Source organism: Macaca mulatta, chromosome 12 (genome assembly GCF_049350105.2).
Source record: "Macaca mulatta isolate MMU2019108-1 chromosome 12, T2T-MMU8v2.0, whole genome shotgun sequence".
NCBI lineage: Eukaryota > Metazoa > Chordata > Mammalia > Primates > Cercopithecidae > Macaca > Macaca mulatta.
In genome coordinates, this window is record NC_133417.1 from 7,084,146 (window position 1) to 7,102,423 (window position 18,278).

The window sequence follows — 18,278 nt, forward strand, 5'->3', positions numbered from 1 at the left end:
CAGAGATGATATTTCTAGTTTCTATCCCTGGAACTTCTCATCATTCTCATTTTTTTGATCCATTTTCTACCCAGTTCTGTGAGAATTTCTCAATTTCATCTTCTGCTTTGTTTTCCTGGTTTTTTTTTTCTCACCTGTGTTCATTGCCTTCACTAGCAGTTTGTGATCCAGTGATCATGTTTTTAATCTGCAACAATCCTTCCAATGTCCTTTGAAACCACGAAGAACAGAAAATCAGGATTTTTGTGAAGTGTTCTCGTTATTTCCAAATTTCAGTTCATTTTCAAATTCATCTGCTCTTTTTTTGAGGTTTGTTTGTTTTTTGGTGGAGTCTTACTCTGTCACCCAGGCTGGAGTGCAGTGGCACGATCGATCTTGGCTCACTGCAACCTCCGCTTCCCGGGTTCAAGCAATTCCTGCCTCAGCCCCCAAGTAGCTGGGATTACAGGTGCCCACCACCATGCCCAGATAACTGTATTTTTAGTAGAGATGGAGTTTTGCCATGTTGGCCAGGCTGGTCTCAAACTCCTGACCTCAGGTGATCTGCCCGCCTCAGTTTCCCAAAGTGCTGGAATTACAGGTGTGAGCCACCGTGCCTGGTCTCTTTTGAGGTTTTTTATTAAGAGGTGAAATTTCTTTGTTTGCTCATCTGTGTGGACAGCAGTCCTGCCCCAGCAGTGATGTGTTGTTAAATAGCACTGGAAGTGACGTTCTTTCAGAGATTATTATCGGTTCCCGTTAACGTCCTTCAAACACAGCGGAAGTAGGATGAGGAAGGCAAGGCTTTCTTGTGATGAATGCTGTGAGTCAGCACCTAAAGGCTTGTGGGGAGCTGTCCGCTGTCCTGGTAGGGAGCTCCTCCCCCTCACTAGAATTTCTTCTCCACGTTTGGAAGGGTGGCTAAGAATCAGCCTGATGTGGGAGCAGGCCACCTCTCCCTGGCAAGTCGGTGCCCAAGATAAATCCCCACCACACCCGCACCTCTCTCAGTGGAGCCGGCAGGGCCAGGTGCAACTCTGAGAGTCCCCGGTGCCTCCAGAATCCGTGCCTGTGGCTTTGGAAGGGTGGGCTGGGTTTTACCAGGAATACCTGGTGGTGTGGTTATTTCACAAGCTGTCGGTCACCTCTTTCTTCAAACCACTTTGTTGTATCTTGTGGCTAACACCCTTCATCAGTCTCTAGTACTAGTAAAGGATGCTTTCTATTTTTTAAACAGCTTTGTTGAGCTATAGCCACATACAGTTCGGCGGCAGGATATTCACAGATATGTGCGGTCATCACCACAGTCCATTTTAGAACATTGTTAGCATCTTATAATAAGCTCTGTACCTTTAGCTATTACCCCACACCACCACCCTAAGGAACCACTTATCTACTTCCTGTCCCTATAAATTCCCTGCCCTGGATTTGTGTATGGATGGAATCATGTAGGAACTGGTCTTGTGACTGGCTTCTTTCACTTATAATAATGTTTTCAGGGTTCATCCACATGTCACATGTACTTCAGTACTTCATTTCTTTCTATGGTCAAATAATCCATTGTATGGATACACCACAGTTTGCTTATTTATTCTTCCGTTGATGAGCAATTGGATTACTTCTACTACCTTGCACTTCTGTGCTGTGGAGATGGCTTCTTTCCTTAAATCTCAGGAACCAACCTCTGCTAGGTTTAGACTTTTCTTTTATGGCGTCCTCACTTCTCAGCCTTCATACAATTGAAAACAGTTAGGGCCTTGCTCTGGATTAGGCCTTGGCTTAAAGGAGTGTTGTGGCTCCTTTTTGATCTTCTATCTAGACCACGAAAACTTTCTTCCTATTGCAAAAAGGCTGTTTCACTTTCTCATTCATGTGCTAACTGGAGCAGCACTTTTAATTTCCTACAAGAACTTCTCCTTCACTTTCAGGACTTGGGCAACTGTTTGGCTTGAGAGGCCTAGCTTCTGGGCCATCTTGGCTTTGACATGCCTTCCTTACTAAGCTGAATCATTTCTAGCTTTTGATTTAGAGATATGTGACTCTTCTTTTCACTTGAAAACTTAAAGGCCATTACTGGGTTATTAATTGGCCTAATTTCCATATTGTGTCTCATGAATAGGGAAGCCCAAGGAGAGGGAGAGAGACAGAGGAATGGATGGTTGGTGGAGCAGTCAGAACACATAACATTTATTGATTAAATTTGCCATCTTCTATAGGCACAAGTTCATGGCATGTCTTCACTTCTTGTTTTCTCTGTCTCATCTTTTGATTGCTCTATTCCTTCTTTACTGTTTTCTGTTTCACTGAGTGAATATTGTCTAATGTAGTATTTTAATTTTATTAATGATTCTTTTGCTATATTTTTTAAGGTTTGTTTTTAGTGGTAGCTTTAGCATTTCATGTATATATATAACTTACCAGCATCAACTTCAGATTTATGCTAACTTAATTCCAGTAATATATAGAACTGTTACACCTTTATAGCTCTATTCCCTTCCCCCTTTTTGTGTGGTATGATTGTTATGCATATTATACCTATCAATGTCATAAAGCCAGAAGCGCATTAGTAAAATGATTACCATATGTCACCATTTTCTTAGCCTATTACAGCTTTTCTCTCATCTATCTCCTTTATGCTGTTATTGACATATATTACATTTTTATATTATATGCTCAATAATACATTATACACATATTATTTTATACAATTGCTTAAGAGAAGAAAAGAGAAAATAAGAATAGTGTTTTTTATAATTACATAATTACCTTTTCTAGTACCCTTTTTGTATTCATGTGGATTTACATTATCATCTGGGGTCATTTGCTTTCAGTCTAAAGAACTCCCTTTAGTATTTCTTATAAGTTAGGTCTACTAGCAACAAATTTTCTTAGTTTTGTTTATCTGGGAAAATCCTTATTTAGTCTTCATTTTTGAAAGGTTAGCTTTCTGCATAAAGGATTCTTAGTTGTCAAGATTTCTTTTTAAAAAATCCTTGTAGCAGGCCTTCGACAAAATTCAACAGCCCTTCATGCTAAAAACCCTCAATAAACTAGGTATTGATGGAACGTATCGCAAAATAATAAGAGCTATTTATGACAAACTCATAGCCAATATCATACTAAATGGGCAAAGACTGGAAGCATTCCCTTTGAAAACTGGCACAAAAGAGGGATGTCCTCTCTCACCACTCCTATTCAACATAGTGTTGGAAGTTCTGGCCAGGGCAATCAGGCAAGAGAAAGAAATAAAGGGTATTCAATTTGGAAAAGAGGAAGTCAAATTGTCCCTGTTTGCAAATGACATGACTTTATATTTAGAAAACCCTGTCATCTCAGCCCAAAATCTCCGTAAGCTGATAAGCAACTTCAGCAAAGTCTCAGGATACAAAATCAATGTGCAAAAATCACAAGCATTCCTATACACCAATAACAGACAAACAGCCAAATCATGAGTGAACTCCCATTCACAATTGCTTCAAAGAGAATAAAATTTCTAGGAATCCAACTTACAAGGGATGTGAAGGACCTCTTCAAGGAGAACTACAAACCACTGCTCAACGAAATAAGAGGACACAAACAAATGGAAGAACATTCCATGCTCATGGAGAGGAAGAATCAATATCATGAAAATGGTCATACTGCCCAAGGTAATTTATAGATTCAATGCCATCCCCATCAAGCTATCAAGGACTTTCTTCACAGAATTGGAAAAAACTGCTTTAAAGTTCATGTGGAACCAAAAAAGAGCCTGCATTGCCAAGACAATCCTAAGCAAAAAGAACAAAGCTGGAGGCATCATGCTACCTGACTTCAAACTATACTACAAGTCTACAGTAACCAAAACAGCATGGTACTGGAACCAAAACAGGGATATAAACCAATGGAACAGAACAGAGGCCTCAGAAATAACACCACACATCTACAACCATCTGATCTTTGACAAACTTGACAAAAACAAGAAATGGGGAAAGGATTCCCTTTTTAATAAGTGGTGTTGGGGAAACTGGCTAGCCATAAGTAGAAAGCTGAAACTAGATCCTTTCCTTATACTTTATATAAGAATTAATTCAAGGTGGATTAAAACTTAAATGTTAGACCTAAAACCATAGAAGCCCTAGAAGAAAACCTAGGCAATACCATTCAGGACATAGGCGTGGGCACAGACTTCATGACTAAAACACCAAAAGCAATGGCAACAAAAGCCAAAATAGACAAATGGGATCTAATTAAACTAAAGAGCTTCTGCACAGCAAAAGAAACTACCATTAGAGTGAACAGGCAACCTACAGAATGGGAGAAAATTTTTGCAATCTACCCATCTGACAAAGAGCTAATATCCAGAACCTACAAAGAACTTAAACAAATTTACAAGAAAAAAAAACCATCAAAAAGTGGGCAAAAGATATGAACAAACACTTCTCAAAAAAAGACATTTATGCAGCCAACAGACACATGAAAAAGTACTCATCATCACTGGTCATCAGAGAAATGCAAATCAAAACCACAATGAGATACCATCTCACACCAGTTAGAATGGTGATCATTAAAAAGTCAGAAAACAACAGATGCTGGAGAGCATGTGGAGAAATAGGAATGCTCTTACACTGTTAGTGGGAGTGTAAACCAGTTCAACCATTGTGGAAGACAGTATGGCGATTCCTCAAGGATCTAGAATGAGAAATACCATTTGACCCAGTGATCCCATTATGGGGTATATACCCAAAGGATTATAAATCATGCTACTATAAAGACACATGCACATGTATATTTTTTGCAGCACTATTCACAATAGCAAAGACTTGGAACTGACCCAGATGTCCATCAATGATAGACTGGATTAAGAAAATGTGGCATATACGCATCATGGAATACTATGAAGCCATAAAAAAGGATGAGTTCATGTCCTTTGTAGGGCCATGGATGAAGCTGGAAACCATCATTCTGAGCAAACTATCACAAGGACAGAAAACCAAACACCGCATGTTCTCACTCATAGGTAGGAAGTGAACAATGAGAACACTGGGACACAGAGCAGGGAACATCACACAGGGAGGCCTGTCATGGGGTGGGGAGCAGAGAGAGAGATAGCATTAGGAGAAATACCTAATGTAAATGATGAGTTAATGGGTACGGCACACCAGCATGGCACATGTATATGTATGTAACAAACCTGCACGTTGTGCACATGTACCTTAGAACTTAAAAGTATACTTTAAATAAATAAATAAATATTTAAAAATCCTTTTAGCACATTTAACAAAACTATCCCACTGTCTTCTGGCTTCTAGAGTTTCTGCTAAGAAATCAACTGTTAATCATATTGAAGAAGGCTTGATAAGTTATATGTTGTTTGCTGCTATTCTCTTGTGGCTTTTGGGATATATTCCCCCTTTCAACATTTTTACTTTCTTTTACTTTCAGCATTTTTACTATGATGTGTCTTTGTGGATCTCTGGAATTATTTTACTTGGAAATAACTGAGTTTCCTGGGTGTGTAGGTTATTGTTTTTCAATACATTTGGAAAGTTTCAGCCATTGTTTCTTTGAATATTTTCCCCTTCTCCTTTCTCTCTTTCTGATATTCCCATTACACATATGTTGGTGCACTTAATGGTGTCCTACACTTCTCTGAGGCTTTGTTCATTTTTTTCATGGTTTTCCCTCTGTTCTTTGGCTTGAGTAATTTCTATCGATCTACAAGTTTGCTAATTATTTCTTCCATCTGTTCAAACCTGCTGTTGAGCCCTTCCAGTGAACTTTTTATTTCAGTTATTGTACTTTTCAACTCCAGAATTTCTTTTAAAACTTTGAATATGTTCACTGATATTCTCTGTTTGATGAGACATTGTCATCACATCTTTTGTCTTTTAATCATGTTTCCTTCAGTTCTGTGAACATGTTTATAATTACTACTTTGGACTTGATAAATCTGATACGTAGTCATTCTCACAGGCAGTTTCTATTACCTGTTTTTTTCCCCATTGTATGGGTCAGACTTTCCTGTTCCTTTGCATATGTCATAATTTTTGGTTGGAAACTGGACATTTTAGATAATATTATAGCCAGTCTGAGAACCACTTCCCCACTAGGTTTGCTATTATTTGCTTATTTACTAACTAGATGAACTGTTTTATTTTAGTGAAGTCTGTTTCCCTTCCCATGGGGTTAACCTTCTGATGTTGCTCCTAAAGGAGATCTAGCACTGGGTATGCCTACAGTCACTCATGGATGATGGTGGCTTTACTAGGGCTGTCTTCTATATTTCTCTGACCACACCACACTGTTAAGCTCCACTCACTGGCTGCTGATTGCTCTGTTATTTTCAATATTGTCCTGGGGCATAAATTGCTTTACAAGCTCTCAAATTCTGGCGCACCTCAGAAAGGATCACTTTCTGAGGTCAGTGTTTGGTATTTCTTCTGATCCTAGAAGGGCTCCTCCCAGCTACCTTATTCTCTGTCCTCTCATACAAACTAGTGGGGTCCAGGCTATATCTCCGTTAGAACCACAGATTTCTCCTCATTTCCTTTCATTGCAACCTCCACTGTTCTTGAAAGCACCTTTAGGTTCCAGCTTCTCCATGCTCTGCTACAAACTGAGCCCAGTTCCTTTAGGAAAAGATCAGGAGCTATCTGTTTTACAACCTGCTTCCCCCAAGCAAAATCTTTGAGCCAGAGCTCTGTGGTGGGGACAATGGCAAGCTCTGCGAGCCCTTGGGGAGGGAGAGCAGTAGCCTAAAGCCGTCTCAGCTGGCCTCTCCTGGCATGGAACTACCACCTTAGAAGCAGGGGGAAAGGCTATCCAAGCCTCAGTATTCTCAGCTCGCCAAAGAAGGAAGTCACCCCGGCTCGGCACTCTCACCAGTAACAGGTGGCTTCCTGACTGAGCCTCAGCAACAGGTGGCTGGGGGCAGGATGAGAAATGCCACTGTCCTCCTCTTCCAGGGAAGAAAGATATCCCCGGCTGAGAGGTGGGGGGAGAAGGAGCCCTGTGTTGTTGGCTGTAGTCTGGAGTGGAGTCTCTGCCTCACTGAGCTGTAAAGGGGGAGAGGGGAACGATCTTGGTTAAAACCCTACAGATTCTCACCTTTCTTACTGAATTGTCATTGATTTTCTTGAAGGGATGTTTCTTTTTTTCTTTTTCTTTTCTTTTTTTTTTTTTTTTTTTTGCTGGGGAGGCTGGGGGCGGCAACAGAGTCTTGCTCTGTTGCCCAGGCTGGAGTGTAGTGGCACAATCTCAGCTCACTGCAACTTCTGCCCTCCTGGTCCGAGCAATTCTCCCACCTCAACCTCCCGAGTAGCTGGGATTACAGGCATGCACCACCACGCCTGGCTAATTTTTGTATTTTTAGTAGAGACGGGATTTCACCACGTTGGCCAGGCTGATCTTGAATTCCTGACCTCAAGTGATCTGCCCAACTCGGCCTCCTAAAGTGCTGGGGTTACAGGCATGAGGCACCGTGCCTGGCCTTGAATAGATGTTTCTTTATTTGCTGTTTACTCTTCAGGACCATTTCAGATGTTTTAAATGGTTGTTTTTAAAAGTGTTCACCAGTTTCACTGAGAAGCAGGTCAATGGAGTTCCTCTCGCTGTCCTGCAAAAGTCAATCTCATGTTCTCTAGTATTGGTCATTTCAGTGAGAGTCTTAGAGAGATGTTGAATGGCTGTGCTCATGGCATATCTAGATAGGTTGTTTTTTTTTTTTTTTTTTTTTTTTTTTTTTTTTTTGAGATGAGGTCTTACTTTGTTGTCCAGGCTGGAGTGCAGTGGCACAATCTTGGCTCACTGCAACCTCCGCCTCCCAAGTTCAAGTGATTCTCCTGCCTCAGCCTCCCGAGTATCTGGGACTACAGGCGCACGCCAGCAAGCCAGGCTAATTTTTGTATTTTTAGTAGAGACAGGGTTTCTCCATGTTGGCCAGGCTGGTCTCGAACTCCTGACCTCAGGTGATCCGCCCACGTCGGCCTCCTAAAGTGCTGGGATTACAGGCATGAGCCACCGCGCATGGCCTAGATACATTTCTTTTTTTTTTTTTGAGACGGAGTCTTGCTCTGTTGCCCAGGCTGGAGTGCAGTGGTGCGATCTCGGTTCACTGCAAGCTCTGCCTCCTGGGTTCATGCCATTCTCCTGCCTCAACCTCCCAAGTAGCTGGACTACAGGTGCCCACCACCTTGCCCAGCTAATTTTTTGTATTTTTAGTAGAGACAGGGTTTCACCGTGTTAGCCAGGATGGTCTCCACCTCCTGACCTTGTGATCCGCCCACCGCAGCCTCCCAAAGTGCTGGGGTTACAGGCATGAGCCACCACACCCGGCCGGCCTAGATACATTTCTTAAACTTCCTTCTTATATCCCCAGCAGCTAGCATGATGTGCTGCTTATAGAAGGTTTATAGTGTTATTTGCCAAGGACATTGATGGTATTCCAACACAGAGTGTCTGGGGAATTCTCTGAGTGGGGAGAAAGGGAATTAATGGTTGCACAGTGGTTCAAAGCATGAGTGGCGAGCACTGGAACCAATTCCACCACTTCCCAGGTGTATAACCTTGGATTAGTCTGAGCCTCAGTTAATTTCAGTGGCAAAATGGGGCTAAAATAAAAGCTATTAGATAAAGTTGTAGAGATTAAATAGTATATGCAACGTACCTCACATCTGGTATATGCTTAATAAATGCCAGCTAATATTTCAGACATTGCTAGGTGCGGCTGCCTATCTACACATCATTCACTTAATCCTCACAATAATCCTGCAGAAGTAGTTGTCAGTATTCCTATTTGTGGATGAGGATAGAAGACACAGGAAGATTAAGTAATTTGCCCAAGGTCACAACTAGTAAGAGACAGAACTGAACCCAGGATTGAACCCACATCACTCTGGCCCTGGGCTTCTTTCCATCCAGCACTGTCGTGGAAACTGAAGTGCAGGGTTAATTAGGAGAGACAGGGAAGAAGGCTGTCTGTAGACTTAGATAAGCTTTGATCCCATTCTGTTTCTGTTTTTACATGTAGAGTAGAATTTCGTTGACCACCTTCACATCATCAAGCCAGCCTCAAAAAACACTGAACCTTCTGTGCTGACCTTTCTGATAAAGACACTGCATTATTAATTCGTATATACATACTCACACACATTGCATACATATACACACTATATATATACAGTCATGTGCCATATAACAGCATTTTGGTCAATTACAGATTGCATATACAATGGTGGTCCCCTAAGATTACAATGGAGCTAAAAAAAATCACTAGGTGATGAGTGAATGTGAAGTACACTATGTAGACTTTATAAACTTTATAGAACAAATTGCAGTCCTGCAAGCTGTATTCACGTTAAGTCCCTTATACAAGTGTACCATTACTATGTTAATATTTTATACCATACGTTTACTGTGCCTTTCCTATGTTTTGATTTTTTAGTTACGAGAATACTTACCATTGTGTTACCACCCTACAGTATTCAGTATAGTAACCTGCTGTACAGGTTTGCAGCCTAGGAGCAATAGGCTCTACCAGATAGCCTAGGTGTGCAGTAGGCTGTACATTTAGGCTGTGTAAGTTATGCTCTATGATGGTCGCACAAGAAAATCACCTAACACATTTCTCAGAACATATCCTTGTTCAACAACACATGACTGTATATGAACAATGTATGTAAATGAACCTAAATGATTATTTATGATTATAAACCTACCATGTGATGGTAAAGGGATCACCCATCTCTTTTAATAGTACCAGAAGTGGGTCTGTAAGCTTTCTGGGGATGGAATCTTCCCCTGGTGAAGGCAGCTAAGTCTCCCTGTGCCAGTCTTTATCCCCAGAGATCTCCAGCACCTTTGATGGTGTTAATTTCAGCTGTCCTCACCCCCAGGGTCTTACGAAACATGGATCCCCTTTTCACACTGGAGTTCAAATGGGGACACTCTACCCTTACCCACAGGACAGCTAGGAGCAGGAGACCTGATTGAGATTTACTGAGGTCTCCAGAAGATTAAAAAGGAAAATGGACTCAGTAAAAGCATGGGGCTCGGCTGTCTGCCTGACACAGTGGCTCACACAGGCTCCTGCTCAGGCCACAGCCATCTTTCTGCACTGGCGTGGCACCTTCCACTTAGCAGCACACCTCATGCCCCTAAAAGTCCTGACCCGAGACAGCAAGAATCCTCCCTTTCCTTCCCAGCTGACCGTTGGGTCCAGCCCCACCCCCCCGCCCCGTTCCTCCAGGGGCTGCTTGCCCAGCACAGAGACTGCAGCAGGTGCACCGTACTCCCTGGACACAGTGGTGGGTAAGGCCCCTCTGCCCTCACGGCACACCTGGTCTGCAGGGAGCAGACAGGGGAGAAGCAGCAAGCCACTGACAGACAGAATAAGTGCTCGGAAGGAATCAGTGAAGCCTCACTGAGGAGGGACATTCACTGAGATCTGAAGACCAAGAAGGAGCCAAGCCATGAAAAGCCAAGAGCATCCCAGGTGAAAGGGGCAGTAAGTGCCAGGCCCTGAGGTGAGAAGGAGCAGCAGCAAGGTGGCGGCTGTAGCAGAAGTGCAGGCAGCAGGGGACAGAGAGGGACAGAAGGAGGAGGAGAAGTCAGTCAGGCAGAACATGCAGCATCCCCCAGGTCTTACTAAGTGTGAGGGGAAGCCTCTGAAGATACTGACGCAGGAGAGGAACAAGATGTGATTATGTGTATTTTAGGGCTCCCTTGGGCTGCTCAGTGGGTGACACTGACACTGTCGCCAAGCACAGTATGGCGGTGGTAGCAGTGGAGTAAGAGAGAAATGGACAACTTGGACATTTATTTTGGAAGTAGACCACACAAGACTTGCAGAGCCTGGGAGGGGTAGTGGACTCTGGCAGTGGCCCTAGCACTTCTCCCCACCCACCAGGGCTAAGCTTGCAACTTTGGAAGGACAGCTGTAGGACACAGATGGTGACCCCATGCAGAAGAGCCTGCATGAGAAATGAGGAGTGGGAGAACTGCTCTTCCCAAGGACAAGAAGGAATGGAAGCAGGCTGGGTGCAGTGGCTCAGGTCTGTAATCCCAGCACTTTGGGAGGCTGAGGCGGGCGGATCACAAGGTCAGGAGATCAAGACCATCCTGGCCAACCTGGTGAAGCCCCGTCTCTACTAAAAATACAAATATTAGCTGGGCGTGGTGGCACATGCCTGTAATCCCAGCTACTTGGGAGGCTGAGGCAGGAGAATCGCTTGAACCAGGGAGTCGTAGGTTGCAGTGAGCCGAGATCGCACCACTGCACTCCAGCCTGGTGACAGAACGAGATAACGTTTCAAAAAAAAAGAATGGAAGCAGAGGCTGGAAGGTTGCATGCTGGGTATAAAGTGACCAGGAAAGGTACTCTTTGCTGGAGGAACTGAGGAGGGGGCCTTGATGTGATGATCTGAGTCACCTCCCAATTCCCATCCAGTTAAACACCCAGCAACACCAGTTATTACCTTAAGCATGTACGGAGCTTCTAGTCTACATAGGCCTGTGGTGGCCTACTGCCCCAGCCCCTGGGTTGTTAGGTCGGATATTCATATACTCAAGATAGACAAGATACTAGAGGTCTCACAAGGAGAAGGGGACAGGGTCTATGAAGCTGCAGAACCCCTATGGTACAGAGCTTGGAGCACATATAGCTTCCAGATGGAGATGGGCCACAGGAAACGGACCCCAGTGGAGGGCAGAGCACCAAATGCCCAGTTTTCTAACACCCACCCTATACTAGCTGGTGTGCTGGAGCAACTCATGCACCTCTCATTTCATCCTCTCCCTCTCAATACCTCTGCTGCTTACATTAGAACCCGCCCCCAAGGGCTTTGGGGGAACTATGATGCGATGCACATGGCGGGGGTGGGCAGTCAGGGGAAGGCCATCAGCAGCCCTGATTAGCCGCTATCACGACTGCCCTTCAACCTCCAAAGGGAGACCGAGTCTCCCACAGTTCTTCACCTCCTGCAATTTGCATTTGCATTTCATATTTTGACTTCTTGTCACCTTGTGTGGAGCTTCTGGGTGGACTCTAAGAACCTACAAGAACCTATGTGTGTCTGGGAGGGGCAGATGAAATAGTAATGCCCTTCCCTATCCACCCTCCACCTCGCACAGACAATCGGGAAAAAACCTGTAACTCCTGGCTCCTTGCCCTGCACCTCATGGCCCCCATCTTTGTGTGTGAACTCTTGCACTGTAAAATCCAGTCACTGAACTCTTCCACACGCTTTCTAAAATCGTTTGGCATGGACTACTTTGCACTGCCCCTTAATCACCACGGGGTGTGCCCCAGGATGGGCGCGCTCCTGCCAGGGCTGTTGGGAGGGTCGCAGGCGGCAGGTGGTTCCCGCTCACGGGGCGCGTGGCTGAGCGGAGATGAGGGGCGTGTCTGGGCCGCGCGCTCCCCCTCTGGCGCTGCCCGTCTGCCCGCCCGGTGTCTGCCCGGGGATAGCGGGGCCACCTGCTTGCGTCCTCGCCCGGGATGGCGTGGGACACGCCGCCAACGGTCCGAGCTGGAATCGTTGCGAAGAAATAGTGGGCGCCCACCAGTCCTCACCACCGCCGCCACGACGCGCCTGGGCGTCGCCTCATCAGGATGGCCCTGTCCTGACAGGCTGCGGACGCAGGTGGCGGCGGCGCGGCCCTGCGGGCACCGAGAGCGACCCGGAGCCCCGCGCCCGCGCCCGCCGCAGCCGCTCCAGTCCTGCGTGCGCGCCTGCGTGAGCGCGTGCCGACCGGGCCCGCGACCCGCACTGGGGTCGCTGCCGCGGCTCCGCGCAGGCCGGGCGGCCAGTAGTGGGCAGCGAGCTGCAGCGCCGCGCCCTGCCCGGAGGGCGTCTGGCCTCGCTCCCAGCCGCGGGCGCACCGCGCCTGCCGAGGGTCCCCGCCGCGGCCGCAGAGCCCGAGCCTGGGGCCAGCCGAGAGCCTCCTTAACGGAGCCCCATGATGTCAGCGGGCCCGGAGCGGCGGCCGCGCGGCGACGAGGATGGGGCTGAGGACGCCGCGCGGCCGCCCGCACGCCCCTCGCCCTCCGACGGCGACCCCGGCCCCGGCTCGCGCGTCCCGTCCCTCGGCAGCCCCGCGGCCGCCGCCCCGCCGCCCCCGGCCCAGCCTCCCCCGAGCCTGTGGCTGGAGCTCGGGCCCGCCTGCATGCGGGCGCAGCAATGCCCCAGCGAGTCCAGCGGGCAGACGAGTGGCGATCTCGGCACTAGCAGCAGCAGCAGCGCCGGGCTGTCCCCGGGCTCCGACTCGGACAGCAGCGGAGTGGTGTGTGGCGGCCGCGGCGGCATGCGCGGCGCCCTGTCCCGCTCCTGGAGCCTGGAGAGCCTGCGCTCGGCCACCGCCGGTAAGGGCGCCGCCGCCCCCGTGCCGCGCGCGCCCTCCCGCGCCCGGGTCTGTGCTCCTGCGACCCTCCCCTCCTCCTGCTTTTCCTTCTCCTCCCTCACTTTCTGCCTGTCGTTTCCATCTCCTGGTCCCTTCCTTCCCATTGCTTCGCCCTGCTCTTCCTTTTCTTTTTCTGGTTTCCTTCTGATTCCCCCTACCTGTCTCTCTGATCCACGTCTACTGGTGGGCCACTTGTTACAGCCGGGACCTTGTTGGCCCCCATACCAGGGCGCATTGTCAACTGGGAAACTGAGTGATTAAGGTGAGACTAGAATTTGGTGCCTGATGCGCTGTGTTCCTTTCCCCAAACTGTTCTTGACCAATTGCATCTGTCTGGCTTTCCCTACGGCAGCTGCTTAGCCTCTGTAAAGCCAGGAGGATGGAAGAGGGCCGCCGCCGGAGGGTGGAACGGATTGCGCCACCTGGCTGTGAGTGTGCTTGGTCCTGACCCCAGGGCTGCGGCTCCCAGCGGAGGGGGCTGGTCCTGGGCTCTCTGAACAAGACTGTGCTTTATAGACCTGGCATTGCTCTGGTGTCCCCTGGGACCGTGTGCTCCCTGTAGTGCTCCCGAATCTACCTGGAGGGCCGAATTTGGGTTACTGGTTGAGAGAAGATTTTGTCCCTAAATACTAATCGAGCAAGGAAGTCAAGAGTGGTTTTATGAATGGTGATCACCTACCCTTGGTTATTTCCTGACAGAATTCCTTATATTTCACTTCTTGCGAACATTCTCAAATATGGTAGCTTTTGCAGTGGGGTTTGTGAAGGGAGACAGTTGCTGCCTGAAAATGAGGGAGTTATACACCCACTATGCTTCTGCATGGGGCTGGAGGTGCACCCTGTGAAAGCTACAGGGCCTCACTTAGGTGTGGAATGAGACTCTGAGGTCGGGGTCACAGCATCAAAGGCAGATGAGCAGAGGGCCATAGGGATGGCAGAATGTGGAGCATAGGCCTTGTTGGGGAGGCATAGAGCAAGGTCGGCTCTGGATGGGTTGAGAGCACCTGGAATGACAGATTCAGGGCTTGGACTTTGCAGTCAGCGAGTTTGCAAGAGGAAAGTGAAGGACATGCAGACCTCTGCATTGAGCACTCCATGACTCATCTGCCCTCTCCCAAAACATACACATGAAATTCAGAAAAGTTGAATAATCCAGCTGTTGATGTCTCCTCCAACTGAGAATTTTCCATTGTTCTGCAGCTCTGATTCCATCACATCCCGGTTCCCCTGAAACTGTCCTTTCCCTCCTCTCTGGAGCTTAAATAGAACCCATTTTGGGAACCCCAAGCTAGATTATATCCTAAGTGGGGCCTGAAGCAAACTGGCAGCGGACTCCTGCCCCTTTCCTTCGACGGTTTTCCTTCCTTTCCAGAGGCCTCAGTCCTCCTGGGGACACCTCCTCCTTCCTTCCTTCTGTCCCAGGGTAAGTGCACCAGTGCGACAGATGGAAATGGAAGAGACCCTAGTTTATTAGGCAGCCCTGAGATCCAGGGACTCCCTGGTTTATTAGGGCAGCCCAGGGACACAGAGGCAGCCTGGATGATTTTCAGAGATAACAGCGATGTTTGCATGAAGATCTGGAGAGAGAGAGAGAGAGAGAGTTGGGGGCAGGGGGTGGGGAAGGAGGACAGGGTAAATGCTGAGGCCTAGGAGGTTGCTCTTTGAGGGGTGCAGGGCTGCCTGGCAATGGCAGGGCAGGGTTTAAAACAACGTGATGTCGTCAGAGTTGATGTGAGACCCGGAAATGAATGTTGTGCCCCTCGCAGACACTGCACCACTGAGGATAGGCTCTGGGTATCTCTAGGTCCATAGGCAGCACACTACCCCGGGAGTGCTGGTGAGTAACCAGCCACAGAGGCAGTGAGGAAGACATTTAAAGTCACCTCTTCATCTTCTCTGCCCCCACTTCCTGCCTTGTTTGGTAGGACCTGCATCTGCAGTGACCAATGCTCGACGTGTGAAAAGACACTGCCGTGTATGCCTTAGAGCTGGTTGAGTCTGTGAAGCTGTCTGTCCTTCTTTACTGGTCAGAATTAACTGTGGTGCCTAAGACTCGCCTCTCTTCTTCTACAGTGGCACTAGCTATTTCCCGTCCCTGGGAGGAATTGCGGAAACAGGCACTCAAATAATCCTCTTTGAATATGTGGTTCAGATGAGGAAATCTGGTTGGAAAAGGCTGGTAAAGGAGGAGAACTTGAAGGGAGGAGGGAAGGGAAGTTACCTTTGGAGCACTCCCTGCATGCCAGGCACAGTATTCCCTGCTAATGTGGGTTTGAAACAGGCTCAGAGGTGTGGTAACTTACCCAAAGTTACCTGGTGAGGCTGTGTCTGAGCAGAGCTTCAGGCCCGGGTGCGCATAACGTGATGGGACCCTTTGCTGGGTTTTCAACCAGTCTGTGCCAGCGAGGACGGGTAGCGTGCCGGTCTGACTGGTGCGTCGGAATAGTCCTGACTGCTCACATGCTCGCTGATGTTACTGTTTTCATTCAACAACCATGGCTTTTTCCTGGGTGCCAGCTTTCCTATTTGCAAAGGAAAGAAATTAAAAGTGAAGGTCTGACCTCTTTGCTAATTACCTCTAAAATACCATGACTCTAGTCAGGGGTATTGATCTGGGGGCTGTGCCCCACTGAGTCGCCATTGGTGGCACATCGTGTTTCTGTTTGACTAGTCTAACGACTGAGACAAAGGACACATGTGTTTAACTAAACTGCGTTTCTCTCTTAAGGAAGATTAAGAGTTCCCAGTCAGGGATCCTTAGCACAGCTTGATTTTTGTGTGATTTTTGTAGTGGGGCCTGTCGCTAAACATTTTTGGAGTTCCCAGCAAGAATCTGAAAAGTGAGTGCTTGGGACTGGGTAGCAGCTTCCTCACAGGGCACAGCAGTAGGCAGAGAATCCAGGCAGGACCTCTAGACTCGCCTTGCTTTCAAAAGACTCCTTGAATTTTAAATGCTCTGTGTTGGCATTTCCACGGAAATGTCGTTCATCTGGTTGTGGAGAGGACTTCCCTTTGAGGCAGAATCCGAACGCGAAATGTAGCTGACAGGGTGGAATTTCCGTGACTCTTCTTTCTGCCCCGCTGTTCTCATCTCCCCTCGGGACCCTGGAGCCTCCAGCCCATCAGCCGTGCTGCCACACTGCCGGCACTCAGCTGAAGCTTTCACAGTGTCTGTTCTGGATGTGTCATCTGACAAGCCAAATTCCCAGTTCGGGCTTCTGGGGTGACAGTTTTCATGTTCACCTGCTTTTCCATGGTCAGTGTCATGGGATCCCTTCTTGGTGGAGAAGCCATGCTGCTTCCACATCCCCCCTGCCCCCAGGCCTCTGCAGCATGCATCCGGCTCAGGAGCATCCACAGGCTAGGCCTCTCCTGCAGCCAGACGTTTATTTAACACCTGTTGTGTTCCAGGCACAGTGCTAGGCTCTAGAGATGGTAGATGAATCATACACATTTCTTGCCCTTAAAGAAATCACAGCACAGGGAGACAGACAGTGATGCCCCATTATGTGTGCTAAGCGCGCTGACTGAAGCTCAAAAACATGGTTATACCAGAGGTTCTGAGTTATTCCAGTGTAAGGGTACAGACTGAAGTCAACAAAGGCAAACGGCACTTAGAGTAGAGGCCAGGAGATCCCAGGCACCAGCTTCTAGGTGTCCCCTCCTGTGGAATCACGTGGACGATGCTTCATTCAGTCTGCCTCAATATGTGACACCTATGAAATATTGCCAACCAGATAAGTTCCCCAAGCCTTGGTGTTCAGGGTTCTTATTGGAGGTCAGTCATTTAGGCAGGCAGCACCCATGAGGCTGACCTTAGTTGCTCAGTCTCTAGCCCCTCCAAAGGTCAGACTAATACAGCATAGTTCAAGTCCCCCACCCACTCCTGACCATAAATCATATTGTTGGGGGAATTATCAGGCATGGCCCAAGGCCCTAGATACACAAAGTCACTCTGATCAGTCAGGATATTCCTAGGGCTTAAGGGTGATCTCCTAGAAGCTGATCAAGGGCCAGTTCTTCCTTTGGAATTTGTAGTGTTTAAACATCCCCAAGCCTTTACTGCACGGATGAGGAAGCTTAAAGTAGGACCCAACCTATAATGAGGGGCAGGCCAGGAAGGAAATGGTTCAGAGAAACCATTCAGAAGGAGGTGCTTCCTGAGGCCTAAGACCTGCAAATTAGCCTTGGTAAGGAACAGTTTGGTAAAAGCCTTTGGGAGACAGGACTAACATAAACAAATGCAGAAGGATGTAGGAAGGCAGGGAACCTGTGTGCCCTGGGCCCCTGTTCTGGCTACTGCATTGGATGCTTTCGGTCTGCAGCAATTGCAAGTAGTATGAAACGAAGAGCACTGCAAGAGGTGAGGCTAGAGACAGGCCGGCTGCAGCTCCCTGCTAAGAAATACGAACTATTGGCCAGGCGCAGTGACTCACGCCTGTAATCCCAGCACTTTGGGAGGCCAAGGCGGGCGGATCACGAGGCCAGAAGTTTGAGACCAGCCCGGCCAAAATATTGAAACCCCGTCTCTATTAAAAATACAAAAATTAACCGGGTGTGGTGGCATACACCTGTAGTCCCAGCTACTTGGGAGGCTGAGGCAGGAGAATTGTTTGAACCCAGGAGGCAGAGTTTGCAGTGAGCCGAGACTGTGCCAATTGCACTCTAGCCTGGGCCACAGAGCAAGTCTCTGTCTCAAAAAAAAAAAAAAAAGAAATAGGAACTATCCGTGATAGTTGGAGCTGTGGAGAGGTTTTAAGCAGAAAGTTTTTGTGGCTACTTTGCTTGCTTGCCTGCTCTCCCCTCTTAGAGATGATTGTGAGTAGAAAATGCATTTAGTTTGCCTAACCTGCTGAATATCATAGCTTAGCCCAGCCTACCTTAAATGTGCTCACAACACTTACATTAGCCTGCAGCTGGGA

General features: G+C 47.6%; 1 protein-coding gene across 5 annotated transcripts in view; it reads left to right on the forward strand.

The window, feature by feature from the left end:
* The window catches only part of ARHGEF4 (Rho guanine nucleotide exchange factor 4), a 210,197-nt gene that overhangs the window by 113,194 nt on the left and 78,725 nt on the right, over window positions 1-18,278 (forward strand). The window contains exon 1 of one of the 5 annotated variants that reach the window (XM_077956715.1): window positions 12,673-13,318. The exons of the other annotated variants lie outside the window; for them this stretch is intronic. Coding sequence (XP_077812841.1) covers window positions 12,916-13,318 — 403 coding nt within the window. The 5' untranslated portion in view covers window positions 12,673-12,915. Of the gene's footprint in view, window positions 1-12,672; window positions 13,319-18,278 lie in introns of those variants that run through there. 5 annotated transcript variants of the gene reach the window in all.